Here is a 15,116-nt window from a genome sequence, read left to right on the forward strand (position 1 = left end):
GGATACATATGAAGTAGTGGTATTTAGAGTACATCCACATTTAAAATAGCAACTAACTGACAGAATAGTTACTGCAGTGCGTGTAAATCAAGCAACGACGCAGTATCCTGTAACAGAGTCGTTTATTAAAATAAGTTCAAAAAGTTTTTGTATTTTTAAAGCACTATGCCACGGTGCTGCAAAGATTTAAATAAGAAATTCCACGAGAAATCATGTTTCAAGCTGGATGAGAGACCTCAATGTGATGCACTGCACAACACAAGCCTGTCTTCAGCAATTCCTATTGAAAGGAGGGAAGGATGCCCATACAAGTAAAACCTTCCACGCACGCACGCACACACACACGCACCTCTTTGCAATATTCTAAATAAAATGAAAAACTTACTTACACTCTCGAACCTCATTTACATTTTAACACCATGGCTGCAGCGCCTTTCGGTGCTCTTAATGGTCTCAGCGCTCTTTTCCTCCAATGTCCTTCAGTTATCATCGAAAATAAACTAACAAGGATTCCTTGTTCACTCCACTTAATACAAGACCACTGAGAGGAGTGCAAAAGGAAGGAAGAGAAGCTAATTTGTCATGAGAAAGTGTTCGTATCGTAGTGTGGCCGGGGTCTCCATCTCCTGCCGTTTGTCATTTACAGATTGTACATCACCCCTCTGAGGGCCCGAAGCAGTGAGGGACAGGATTTCACTTCTTAACTGGCACCCCCTCTGAATAGTCCTCCAGGACACCTGCCAAATGGTTGTTGTGGGTCTTGAAGGGTCTCTTTCTCTGCCCACCCTGCTTCTTCCTCTTTTGAACAGGTAGCTGCAGAAACACAGTCGGCACACAGTAAGAGTAAAGTACAAAAGTCAACATTTAGCCTTTGATTCTTGGAAGTTAGAATGAAAGTCAAGCAGATGGGAGAGCAGAGGACACGGACCACTTTCTTTGGTCCTGTTTCTTGCATGGAGGAGATGCCTTGTTTCTTCAGGTACTCCTCAATCTTCTCCTCATCCATGGAGTCAACTGGAACGCTCCTCCACAGTTTCTGGAATTCTACAATGGAAAGAAGAGTTTGAGCTGAAAGTACGTCGATTCAAACATATCAAATAACATAAAGCAAACTAAGTTTAGGCTGTTAAAGGTGCAATAAACATGACGATTTTCATATACTATCAAAACCACTTTGATGTAATTTTGTGAAAGATGTACTTCAATACATCTTTTTATGACATGTTTTTAGAACTTCATGATCATCATGATACAGCTGTCAGTGTCTGGGGGAAGAACACTAACAATGCCCACATTAAATCAACACTGAAAAAAGCAATATAAACGTATGCTGAGACACATGCTGAAGGGTTTCTGATCACCCTCAGACATTATTTATCAAAGACAGAGCATGTTACTAAACATGAATCAAAATGTAAACATGCCACAGATAGGAACGACCGACTAACTTTCATCTGCGGTCTGATGCCGAGAACGGTAAAAGGCTCTGCCCACAGAGATGAAACATCAGCATCGAGGGATCGCTGCTCCTGTCAAATGTGAGCCTGAGGGCGCTGATGTGCGTGTCCTCGACCAACAGCAGGAAGCAGGGACTTTCTCATTATTTTTTGGTTTTACTAACACATTTGATGCTCGGCACACAGCAGACGTTTTGTGAAGCATTCTCATTCTGTCTGTTTAAATCTACATTACAAGGCTCTTCACACCCAGGCTGGTGTTCTCCCATATTCTGCCTGAGTAGACCTTCTGTGATGCCGTGTTCATGAAATATTCCCATGTTTACTATTTGCAAGCATTAATGTCACATGACAGCTCAAGACAGTTGTGCAATTGGTCGAATGAGGGTTAAAATACGGTGCTTCTTTCTAATCTGACCAGCTTTAATTTATAAGGTAAATCCTGACTATAATCTTTGTTGTTAGAGGCTAAAAACAATTTAAACAATGAACTGACTATCAAAACAAACAGCAGCCAGATCCTTTCAATGCACAGAGACAGACAGACAGCCAAGATAACAGCAGACAGAGAGCGCGACAGAAAGCCATATCACAGCTGACTGACGAAGCGGACTCAGGCTCACCTTCATCTACGATAAACTGGCAGTGTTTGTCATTGTAGAACAGGATCTTCTTCTTATCTGGTCTTGTCACAAAGATGATCTGATCCCCCAAAGCCTGAGAACACATGAGAGCTCATGTCTCTGCTAATATATTCAGTGCTCACTCATCATGCAAAAGGTGAGAGACAGAAGCGTATTTTAAATGCACAGACACACATCAGCTTTAGCATATGTCCTATTTGTCGTCTGTTACCTTGATGGCCTTGGCCGAGTTGGGCAGCCCCTCCTCTACGTCGTCCAGCAGCACCCCTCCCAGGCCCAGCTGGTCGTGTTTGTCCAGCAGCCTCAGTAAGGCTTTCTTATCTTTCAGGTTGTACTTGGGCTTAAAGCCATACGTTCCATCCCGGACGTCAATTTTCGGGTTGTTGACCAAGGCCTGAGATTGGCAGAGAGTGAATGAGCAGATGTGAGGTTATAAACATCTGGTTCAGTACCTGACCATCTAGGATATGTGCATAAGTATTTTTTTTTCTGTAATTATTATATGAGTTAAAAAAAACTTGCAAACCTTAATACTTTTCATTCCTTTTGTGCCTTTTATCTCTCCCAAACACTTTGCACTGCTTTTAAGCTACAGTCACTCCAATTTTTCCTTGAGCTCATGCAGTTTTTTTACTATTGAGAAGAGTATCTTGACCAAGATATTGAACGTTGTATGATGCATGTTATCAGCACCATCATTCAGCTTCTTCTCAGACGCTTCCGTCCTTTGCAATGTAGGCAGTATAACACTTAAAAAACACAAACAGACCTCGGTCATGAGCCACTGTTTCTGTTTCATGCTGATGTCGAGGAGTTTGGTCTCATCCAGAATCTCATCCAGGGTTAAGAAGTGTGTGTCACCATTCTGATGCCTTGTCTGAGAGTTAAGGACAGAAGAGCACACGGACTTACACGCAGAAAACGCACGTACAGAGTCAACAAAGTCAAAATAAAAATTTTTAGAGTTTATTTTGAAATGTGTTCTTATTTACTTACTTATAAATTTTCTTAGTCCCACACCTCTGACAGGGTTTTAGCCAAACGTCTACAGTGATTTTGTACCTTACATCCAGCTGTCAGGTTATTTTACACAGTTGAAATCTTTCCGTATTCAACAGATGGCACATAAAATGCACACATTAAAAGAAAATCTGTCAATGTGAGTGTGAGTTCTGCAGCGAGGGATGAGTCAGACAGCTCGTGTGACAAGGCCTGGCTGCCTCTCTGCAGAGCCACAGCATGACAAACAAGCTGTTAACATTCCTAAAAGAAAGACCGGGCACCAAATGTTACGCAGCGGACACTAGTGACTCACTGGGCTGACACAACAGACAACAAGTGAAGCTTTTAAAGAGTTTTGATGGCGATGACGACAAGCTTAGAATTAAGTTGATGCTGTTGTGACAGCTCAAATCCACTTTAGTCCATGAGCCTGAAACACACCTTTGTCTAAACGTGCTTATTGCAGAGGCAAAAACTTGAAAGCTGAATACAGTCACAACTATAATTGCTGGAGAGAAGTCCTTTTGTACAAGACAAAATGTCACCAGAGGCTCACCTTCATGTAATTGACTATCTTTGCGAGGCAGCCAAACTTGTACCCAGAGCTCGCCTTGATGTTAAAGTTGCCATTACTGGACTCTGTGTGGAAAAAGAGAAAAGAGCAGCTGAAGGACAGACAGAAGCCACAGCTTTTTTTTTGATAAAACAGTTTAAAAACCAATAATGATTGTGTCAAAACCAGCATGAGACAAAACCCAAATCACATGATTTCTATGAGGTCATTAATCTTTATTTAATCCGTCTTAAATTTTAATTGCCTACGTTATGCTACATTTTCATACTGTCAAAAACACCTTAGTTCATCTCTTAATACTTTCCTACCCCATCTTTGGCACTTGGGGGGCTGTAATTTCCCTAAATTGTGGGGTGCTGTAGTTTGAATCAACCTTTATTGATGGCAGTAGGACAGAGTGTATGATGGATGAAGGAACATGTCAACCAGTGCAACAATGTGGGTCACTGATTAATGCTCAAACCTTGTTGTTGGATCAGTTGCTAGTTTTGGTGTTTTCCTAACGGGGTTTGTTGATAAAATTTTCTAAAAATCCAGCAGGGGACACGAGGAGAGTAATCTGGTAAGAATGAACTGAGGTCCAGCCTGGTCCTGTTCTCTGCTGGAGTCAAATAATGCTGCTTTTCCCCCTGCAGAGTGTCTGAGGACTGGACTCAGCGCTCGCCAATCAAAGCGGAAAACAGACACTGAATCATGAATGATTCACGGTGTGGGCGGGAGCTTCTGTTGCTGCGAGCTGCTCTGTGGGCGGGACACTGGAAGTGTGACAGGCCGATTAACGAATGGTGCAGAGGCAGGGCTAAAAGAAAAGATCCAATGATGGAGGGGAGCCCATGCCGTTCGGCGGAGACGTGAAGAGCTGCAAGGAGTGGCGGAGGGAGTGAGCGAGTGAGCGAGTGCACGAGTGGCGGCTGAGAGTGCATGAGAGCGCCGAGGAGGAAAACAGGTCAAGGAGTGAACGCAGAGCAGGGAGAGAGGGGAAGACGGAGCGATAGGTGGAGCACCAAAAAAAAAAAAAGGGGAGTGCATCTGTTGACTTGCATCTTCTACAGACTGAGACAGACACAGGTGAGTCTGCAGATTTTTCAGAACAGCATCATCAGAATAATGTATGCGTGCTTGACATGATCAACAGATCATATAAATGCACGGTATTCATTTAGACTGCAAGCTGTGGGCTGGTTTTGGTCTCACTGTGCAGCTATGACTATACGGTTTTGTTTATATGAGTAATCCAGCATTTACAGGGTAAATCATACATATTTAAATGCAGCAGATCCTTTTCGAAGCCAATTCCTTCGGCATTAGAGAGACAGAAAAGTGCACATCACAATATCTAACAAGTATGCATGTAGCTCTCGTAAAAATGTAAAATATCTTCTGTAATCAGATACAATAAGGTGGCAACTGTAATATTAAGGCCGAGGCTGACCAAACACGCAATGGATTAAATAAACATGGATCTGTCTGTCTGCACTCTTCCAGCTTGAATAGCAAGCATCAGAAACTGTGTGTGTTTTCTGCCTCTGTATATGGACTCATATACATCTCGTCTGTGTTTGAGCATGACTCGATGGAAACTGCAGCTCTCAAGACAAATCAATGAGGGGACTGACAGCTGTGAGGAGCCAGCCAGGGGGCATTAGTAGTGTATAAGTGTGTGTATGTGTGTGTGTGTGTGTGTGTGTTTGGTGAGAGGCAGCTGCTGTGTGGCCCGAAAGCAATATCTGCTGCTAAAACACCTTTAAGAGGCTGGCTGGGGTGGGGCTCATTTAGGGTGAGATAGCAGATGCTGTCGGGAGCCAGTCTGTCCTTATGTGTGTGACTGCTCTGACAAAGGAAGAGGAGGGTGGGGAGGGGGGAGGACAATATCAGGCAAGACAAATTGGTAAGAGGTTGTTGTCATGGCAATGAATTGAAGTTAAGTTGATATTGTGAGCTGGCACTGGGATAAGAGGATGCTTAATGGAGAACAGGGAGTTGAGTTGCATCAACTGAGAAGTAAATACCACAAAACATTCAACGCATTCTGTACGCACTGTAAACAGATGTGCTTCAGCCCATGTCGCCACAAACCAATTACCAGCGAACAGCAAATGTAGTTAACCGTGTGACTGGTTATTATTACACTGTGATCATATTATTATTTCACAGTGTGCCAGTAGTTTTTCTGTATGCAGGAAAGGTGAAATCACTATCTTGAACTACGCACTGGCTAAGCTGGATTTACAACAAATCGATTAATTCCATAATTCTTTGGAGACAAAACAAAACCAAAACTAACCCATGCTTAAAATTTGAAAGAACTCTGTTATTGGAAAATATATGAACCGTAGCAGCTTTTTTAAGGAGACAACCACACAAAAATAGGCTTGGTCACGTGAATTTTTCAGATTATTTGTCATTAATGCTTTGAAAAAAAGTTGCCTGAGCTTCATGTGAAGCTCATTAAAACAAAATGCATGCACACACACACACACACACACACACACACACACACACACAAATGAAATTTGTAATTTCCTTTCCCACATTATGGAAGAAATGCCATCCAGCACTATGCTGAGTTATGCAGGACAATAACTGGTGAAAATGCGTGATCTCTTCAGACAACTGAGGCCACTACAACAACGGGCTCTATCACATTACAGTTTCAGGTTACGTGGAAAACAAAGTTAAAATCACGCAAGGGGTATTCATCTTTTTCTGCAAGTGCACTAAAGTACAATCTCATACATACACACACACAGGTCAGACCAACACGCCACAAACCTATCCAACATACATGAAATCATCTGTTTTCACAGACAGCAACAGCCATAAGATCTCAGAAGAACACACACACACACACACACACACACACACACACACACAGAGAGAGTACAGAGTAAAGAGATGCACTTATGCCCCTCTTCCTCAACTCTTATCCGTGGTTCACTCAAGTAATCTGGGTCAGCTTCCTTGTGATTGTGTATGCGATACAAAAATGTCTGTGACTATGTGTGCGTGCATGTGCATATGTGTGTTTAGAGTGTGTGTGTGTGTGTGTGTGTAGTGTGTGTGTGTGTGTGTGTGTGTGTGTGTGTGTGTGTGGGCAGAGATACTGGCACGCTCTTTCCCTGAGGATTTAAAATGCTCGGCTTTGGCTGAAAATGTGAAAAGATAGCTGAAGAGAGGCAAATGGCCTGATATGGAGCGCATGTGCACAACATGTTTTAACTTCACTGAACTAGACTGTAATTCCTTAACTACGACATTTTTGTCGGGCCTTATGGCTGATGAATTTCAAGCCAAGCTTAGGTGCCACATTTCACTGTGCAGCTATCCTTGTCTACCAGGCTTTTAACTCTATTTTTGTTCCGAGCAGATGGTCTCAGTAGGGTTTTTGCTTTTTTTGCGATATAACCTTTTGCTCCAATAACACAGCGTCTTCTCATTTTACGAAAAATCTGTTCTGCAGGCCAGGATTTAGATTTTGTGCACAAACTGACACTGCAGTTCATTCATTCATTTTAAAGCATGATACCCTCTGTGACTGATAATGATGTCGTACTATCATAATCTCATTACAGCAAATTACCTAAGAGAAGCCCTGATGGTTTTAGGAAAAGAAATGGCTTTCTCACTCTGTCTGTGGTCTCCAGTGAGACTATATCTACTACAGAACCCAGTTCATCAGTTTTCAAATATTTGAGCTCACTCAGGAGTCAGAGGATCCTAAATATTACGCTCTAAAGACCAGTTCTTCGACTACTTTCATTCTCTCACCATGGCAACAAGTATTTTACAACCATCACTCTGTAATTTGGTCTCCCTAATGCTGTCGGCACCTCACAGTGAAACCCAGCACCAAACAGTATCGCAGGCATTAACAATCTGTCTTCATTCTCTGTTTTTGTTGCTTTGAACCAGAGACCATGGCCAACCTCACTACCACTATAAACCCAAGCAATCTCCCATGGCACGCAGAGGCAGTCCCTCTCTCCCACGTCTCCTTGCAGGTCCAGGAGGTCTACCCTTTCCACGATGGCTGGAATGTGGCCTGCTTCATCATCCTTCTGCTCTTCATTCTCACTGTTCTGTCTCTGGCTGCCTTGGCCGTGCTCTATGAGCTACTGGACTGTGGGTGCTGCGCCAAAGGGAAGACACATCAGCAGCTACAGGAGGAGGGGCCGGCAAGCTGCAGCAAGCTCATGACCAGCATTTGCAAAGAGCCGGAATCCCACACTGAGGTGGTATAAGGGCAGCAAGGATGAAGATGAGGAAGAGTGGGAGTTTTCACTGCTGAACTGGGCAATACCACAGTGTTGACCCTGATGCCCCAAGAAAAGAACTTCTAAAACTGCCCGTTAGTGGTTTAATTGTACAAAGTTAAGTGGATGCAGAGGGAAGAGACTGGATAAGGTGCAATGTTAAAAAAAAAAAAAAGTAAGGGGGCAGTTTGTCACCATTTTGGAGCGAATTTAATTCCATTTTCATTTCAGTTAGGAGGGAATCTTCACACATCTACATTCACTACCACTTAACACACACACACACACACACGGCAGACCCTGAGAGCCATACCTCAAAAATACTTCCATAAGAAAGACAGAGCACATAAGTGGTCTAGTAATAACAGTACTAAAAGTAGTACTAAAGGTGTGGCTGGAAAAATTTGTTAACATGAGAAAACATTAATCAGACCCAGTACCACTACCAATATCATCTCGTCTGACGAAACCTGCCCTGTTTGTACTGCACGCACTTGTGACCTGCTGGATGCAAATGAGCTTCTATGACACGTGGTAAAATGTTGTAAACAGACAGAAAATGCTGTCCAAACCTAAGGACTTGAATCTGTTTCCCAACAGGACCCGAGACACAACAAATAAATGATCAAGCTTAGTTGGACAGCGTCATCGCTTTGGATAAAGCCTGTGTTTCTCTGTTGTTTAGCAAATTGTATGCCAGTGTTTAGCATTGCAACATTATCTCATGACAAGTGACACTTGATTGCTGCACAGTGATGTTATTGATCATGTCATGTTGAGCACAACGTATGATTTCATATGCCTTACCACAAAATGCCTAATAAATTGTCACTGAATTATGTACCGGAGGTTTTTTTCTGCAAAAATAACAGACACATAAAGGGAACAGGAAGGGGAAGGTACACAAAGTACTTCAGGGTAGTGCTTAACATAAATGGTAGTCTTTGGTGGTGAAACTCTCGAAGTACAGTACTCACTGACCATGATCATTTGCGCTGACACTGGGGTTTGCCTGCCTTGCTCTGCTAGAGCTTCTCCAGCAGGGACGGATCAGGTCAAATGTAGTTTATGTTGGCCATAAATGACCTTGTCACATGAGCTCATATTAGTGTGGACTTTTACCAAACAAACACAGTTACCATTTCTGCACTTGAGTGTGTGCCTGTGTTGAACATATTAGCGTTCACACTGCAGCTTTCTAATTATCCCTTAAATGCATATCTTGGGTGTTTAGCCATTTCATTCAATTAAACTCTCAGCTCACTGGTATTCCTCACATTATTTGGTTTTAACAATGGTCTGGTGTCAAAATGTGTGTCAAAAATTATAAAAAGTTCTGTTTTTCTCATGTTTTTCTCTAATACAGTTAAGAGGTTGACAGAATCCTGAGGTATGTAAGAGTGTTGCACTTCTATTCACTGTATGCTGGATGCAATTGAAGGTGGGTTACTGTATTTATCTGACTGTTTGCATGATGGCTCTGTTATTTCACTGTTACTACAAATAAATACAAGCACAATGATGATAACGTTTGTTTATATTAGCTTACTGACAGTAACATGATGGTGCAGCATCTGGATGTCAGATTTAATGGAGAGCAGGATTTTCTGTGATGTTGGAGGGTTTTGATGGCAGTAGCTCTGGGAATGGAGATGTACCCGAGGCTCCTGATGAGAAGGGATTTGTTTTTGGCTGATATATAAATTAGATCATATAAAAGTAGAACTGGAGCATGAGAATGATGTAGCTAGCGCAGATGTGATGAGCTCTGAATGGAACATGATACGGTGCAAGTAGTGGTCTCAAAGGAAGTTAGGACTGATGTGGACCTTATAGTTTCCTCAACTGCCTCAACCTTACTGCTATAAATATGCGAGTAGTGTTCCTGGACAGATGTCTGGGGAGCCACAAGATCTCACAATCATCCTACAAAAGCTGGGACTTCTGGAAGTCCCACAAAAACACTGGAATTGCCTCTTCTGTCCATCTACACTCAACCACAAAGCAGCGTCCACAGGGCACACAACCATGTTGACCACAAGCAAGTTATGTGATTACTGTGATGACTAAACTGGGTTTGGTAGGTGTCGGTCTATGAGAAGTTACAGTTGCCTATGTGTAAAATAATACAGAATAAAAATGAAATATAGCAAGATGTCTTGAAATATAAGAAAAACACGTGGTCTGACATCTATAGAAGACTGTAAAACTTTCAGTAATGGCAAAAAAATATATTTTTGGGGTTTGGTATTGTTAATATGCTCCGCCATGTTTACAGCAATGTGATTTTAATATGGACTTTAGATATTATTCATGCAGGGAGAAAATCATTTAAATTGCTTAAAATCCAATTCTGACATGTTCTTACAGTGTTTATGTAGATACAAAACTGTGACTCATTAAAACCAAAGAGTGGATGTTTTGTAATTTATGTTATTTTTAAAGCTGTCCTCTGATCATGAAATCATCATGAAAATGTTCACTGTTGCGCCCCCTTTGATACTAACAAGTGCAGTGGTGATGGGCACCAGCGTCATGTGTTAAAATGATACTGTATGTCAACAGAACTGCGGCTTCCATCCCTACACAATCCACTTACAACAGAAAGAGGCCATTCACTTTAACAGTCATTCATTGTTCCAAGTCTTCTTCACTTACCAGCGCTATGTTTGGACCCCGAGGAGCTCTCCTTGTCAACTTTGGGCTTCTTCTTCTTGTGTGAGCCTGAGTCTGACGCAGCCTGTCTCTTCTCTACAGCTGGAGTAGACAGAGCTCTTTTCTTGAACAGCTCCCTCTCCCTCAGTAGGGCTGGATCCATCCTGGCTGACAGGGCACAAAATATATCAAACACAGTAATAATGAGAATGAGAATAAGCAACAACTGGATAAGACTACCTAAAAGCTCCCTTTGGTCTGAGATGCTTGTGAGATTTTTTTTCATATTGGTATGCTGCAGAGACCCTACAGACACCCTCCACTCTGCCCTCTGTGCATTTATGTTCTCTGTTGTCTCCAAGTTCCCTTCAAGTACAGTGTACAAAGAGCACTACACGTGGGAGCTTCATTATTTCTGCAGTCACAGACCAACCAGTACTTCGGCAATACGATTTGAAACACATTTATTTATGTTCATGAACCTGGGGCCTTTTGGTAGTCTAGCCTTGAATGCAACCGGTTTAAAACAATTTGAATTTGCTTTCTTCCTTTGTCCCACTCGACCAGCAAACAGTAGCTACAGCTGGAGACAAACTAACCTCAGACAGGAGAAGGCCCCCAGAATGTAACAGCTAAATATACGTTAGCATTACCGTTAGCTAGCCAGCCGGGTTACAAGTTAACTCTATAGCCAGCATTGTTCCAAGTTAACCTGACGTCGATGCTTTATTGAGTAAACACACAAAATAGCAATTGCTAACGTTATCTAGTTCGTGCAACATTGCTAACTACATTCAATGTTTGAATAATACAGCATAAAATAAATAAGCAAACGTAACGACTGGCTACAGTCTTACAGTTCGCTTCTTAGTTAGCGTTAGCTTGACGATTTGTTCAATGTTATCTTAGTGAACGTTACCTGACACTTTGTTTCTGTTCTCAGAGAACGAGACGAGTTAGTCCAGGAGGACTAATTTCGGACGATATCGCACAGATATGCTTTCTTCAGCAAATTACTGCTTTAACTTGCTCAAAGATGAGAGAAGTTATCGTTAGCCGACTAACTTCACATACAAAATATCTCTTTTTTTCCTCATGCTTCACTTCCGCTGTTGTTCGATTTGTCGGATATCGACGGATAATCCTTGGCTGACGTCATCACGTATGATAATTCACAATTAGACAGAAAAAGACAACAAATAGTATGTGGATGAAAGAAAAGCAAGTATTGAAAACAAATTCTTACATAACAGACAAGAGAACCTATATGATATGTATTTTACGCAGTGAATGTCATGTTAATGCTAAGAACCACTGAAGAAACAGGATATTCTAAAAGAAGAGGCAGATTTAGAAGGAGCTCAGAACAGTTTCATGTGTTTCATAAGCATATTTTGCTGGTCCATGAAAATGTTAGGGTTTTCCTCAAAGTCAAATCAACTATTATTAAATTTTAACTATTTAAACTAAAACTTAACTTAAACTATTTTAACTATATTAACTATTTAAATACATTTTAAAATACGTAACTGCTCAGTATCTTTTTTTTAGTAAGCTACAATCTAAACTGCAACGCATTGCAAGGATATCTCACTCATTATATTAAAATAAAGGCCTACTTCTGAGAAAGGGTATGGAAGAAAACTAGATGTTATTCTTTTCATATATTGTTGAGAGTATTCATTCAGAAATCATTTTTCTCAGTAGTACTGCTGGGTATAATTCTTCAATCACTGCACCTGTGGTTATCTCACATGTTGTCTGCAAACCCTGACAAATGCTGTTTATCTCCAGGGAGTTAATGGCACAAGAGCTCCACGTAGTGGTTCCTTTATGCTACTGCCTCACACATGCACATTTCTGTTCTTTTCCCTTTCTGCAAGCATAAAGGTAAAGGCAGGGTGAATATTTGAGGCAAGGTTTAGTATCATAGTAAATCATCTGTGGCCTCCAAGGGCAATGAATTCAACTCAATTTTGTTTAAAAAAAAAATGTTTTGGCTGACTGAAAGTGGTCATATTTTCACTCTGGAGTAACTGTTGTGACTAAAGGATTTTAAGGATAAGCCTGTAGATTCCTTCTATTCTGACTCAAGTTGAAAGTAAAAGGTATCTCCAAACTCATCAAGAATGGCATTTTCAGTGCAGGTGTATCACAAACGTATGATCAGAAACAAGGCAACAAACCAGGAAAGGAGCAAACTGAGGGAAGAAGAGACAATACTGATGTACTACCACCAGTGCACTGCTTTCATGCTGCCTGGTCAGCAACCTTCACTACATACCACAACACAACAGGTGCCAAACGAGTCCAAGTTTCAAGTTTATGTTCAAGTGTCTGTTTTTTTTTTTTGTGGTTTCTCTCTTTAAAAACACGGCTAAAATAATGTCAAAACTGACAAAACATCAAAAAATGAAACATCTAAAGAGCATCAAAACCTGAGCACAGTAAAACACCTGCATTTGTTCAAATGAAGGGCAAACATGACATCTGCAGTTTAATTGTGTGCAAAGTTGCAGATTGCAGTGATGAAAACGCCGCCACCCCCCGGTGTTAAAACGGATGCTGCAGCTTTGTAGTTTTCTAGGGATTAATGTATGGAAGCAAACCCCGCAGGAGTTTAAATGTTAGGCCCTCACAGCATTTTTAAGCCCATCTGTGTCCTCTGGCATCCTTTCAAAGAAAAATTCCATTCCCTACAGGAACTGACTGCTATTATATGCCTATAGTGCAACTTTAGCCATGGCTGAGGCTATAATCTATTCATCACATTGATTAATGAATATGATTTAGCCTTACTTGTCGCTACTCACTGCATTCAAAGATGTTCTATGCGGCAGGCTGGGACTGGTGAAAGTTTAAAAAGGCCATAATGTCCGCACTATAGAGACTGCTGTTATGAAACTGAGTACATCACTTCATCCAGCTGAAGCTTGACTTTGCTGACTGAAGAGGGAAGGCAACACCGCCACTGGGTATATTCAGGTGAGAGAAGAGGTGAGATAAGGGCGCAGAATAACCAAGTCACTAAAAGCAAATAGAGAGCTAAGCACTCAGAAGCAGCAGAGCGTGGCATATAAACTACAGAGCAGAGCTGGACCGTGGCGTTCAGCTCAAACTGTAAGAGGGGAATAGAGGGCATTTTTCCCAAATTAGTTCTCAATTCCTGCACATGCATAAGCTTTCACGCATGGATTAATTGGCCCGGGATTTAACATAAAAGATGTCCCCTCAATTTATGCAAGAATTATGCAGTAACTTGTTCCCGAAAGCTCCTTAAATACCAACATAAAGAACATGAGCAGATTGTAAGAGCGGTTTCTTTAGGAATTCAATTGCTTTGCGAGGTGAGGTGCATCGAACCTTTGTTTCATAGTATTTCTGAGTCAGTGGTCTGTCACGTTTGGTAGGCTGCCACATTAAAGACCCTGAAAACTTTAGCATAAAAAAAATGAGCTAATCTGCTTCATCTGTGACCAAATAACAAACCAGATTCAACCCAATCATAATCTGATTCATATATTAAATCCTTATTAGCGTCTTCAAGAAGGACGTCATTGCTTATGTTACAAAGACGGTGAAGTAAATGATTTTCCAAGCCTTTAAAGAGTTCTGGACAAACATCTTCAGTACAGTCATTGTGGAAATGATATGGCTCACACATCTTAGTGGTTGTTCAGCGATCTGCAGGACTATCTGAACACATGGCCCTGCCTAAGCAAGGTGTGTGATTTAGAAATGGGTGAAATCACAACAAAGATCAAATGAAAAAGTCTGTAGTCATACATTCATTCATACATGAGGCACAGACACTGTACTGAAGTCATTTTTACAACCCTCAGTGAGAGAAAATGCCTCAAACTGAAGTGAACTGAACTGAAGTTTGCTTCTCTCTGTCCAAACTGTACGCTGCATGTGTATCCTTTATGCATTTGTTATTAGGACGTTAGCCTGTAAAGTAAGCAGGGTGCAACCGCTCTCTGATTACTTTGGCGGATTTAGTTTTTGATGTGTATTCTCTCTTTTAAAAAGCCCTGCCAGAGTTTTTTATGCACTACACAAAACACTGTAGCATATAAAGTGAATTTCCAGCTCTTCCACAGGGATATGAAAATTTGAATAGGAGTGCGTGTGTGTGTGCGTGTGCATAATTTGTGTACATTAGTTGGACATTTCTGGTCTAAACTCAAAAGCCTCAAATGTCGATATCAAAAAAAAAAATCTGTATGACCTCTGGTCTGTGTGTGGGTCTGTGCGTGAGTGGACACAGATCCTTGGTTGGGCGCATTGTTATACAAATATTGCGGAAAAGTCGTGCAGGTATTGAACATAAAAGCATCTGTTCATCCAACTTTCAGATGCTCATGTGGATCATGGAACAAATTAGCATCTCCAAAACTCATAATTAATGATTCAGCAGGCCAGTCAAAGTGGCGAGCCCACATGAATGATTAAATATGTGCTAACCTAATTTTGGGCCTAATTCATAATGAATGAATTACACTGTTTAGACACAGCAGATAGAGAATGG

The 15,116-nt window shown here is 41.4% G+C and overlaps 2 protein-coding genes across 2 annotated transcripts; one reads left to right on the top strand and one right to left on the bottom strand.

The window, feature by feature from the left end:
• Positions 1–105: 105 nt before the first annotated feature.
• Positions 106–11,725, bottom strand: gtf2e2 (general transcription factor IIE, polypeptide 2, beta). The gene is made up of 8 exons (XM_076729687.1): positions 11,505–11,725; positions 10,589–10,753; positions 3,660–3,742; positions 2,871–2,978; positions 2,313–2,495; positions 2,081–2,174; positions 929–1,044; positions 106–813 (listed from the first exon to the last, which is right to left on the bottom strand). Exons 2-8 carry the CDS (start codon positions 10,746–10,748, stop codon positions 694–696), a joined length of 864 nt encoding a protein of 287 aa, XP_076585802.1. The 5' UTR covers positions 10,749–10,753; positions 11,505–11,725; the 3' UTR covers positions 106–693.
• On the top strand, positions 4,603–8,773 carry smim18 (small integral membrane protein 18). Its single transcript, XM_076729316.1, has 2 exons — positions 4,603–4,745; positions 7,590–8,773. The coding sequence occupies exon 2, from the start codon at positions 7,595–7,597 to the stop codon at positions 7,916–7,918; it is 324 nt and encodes a 107-aa protein (XP_076585431.1). The 5' UTR covers positions 4,603–4,745; positions 7,590–7,594; the 3' UTR covers positions 7,919–8,773.
• Positions 11,726–15,116: the final 3,391 nt, after the last annotated feature.

This window comes from Chaetodon auriga, chromosome 4 (genome assembly GCF_051107435.1).
Source record: "Chaetodon auriga isolate fChaAug3 chromosome 4, fChaAug3.hap1, whole genome shotgun sequence".
In the NCBI taxonomy this organism is placed as follows: Eukaryota; Metazoa; Chordata; class Actinopteri; order Chaetodontiformes; family Chaetodontidae; genus Chaetodon; species Chaetodon auriga.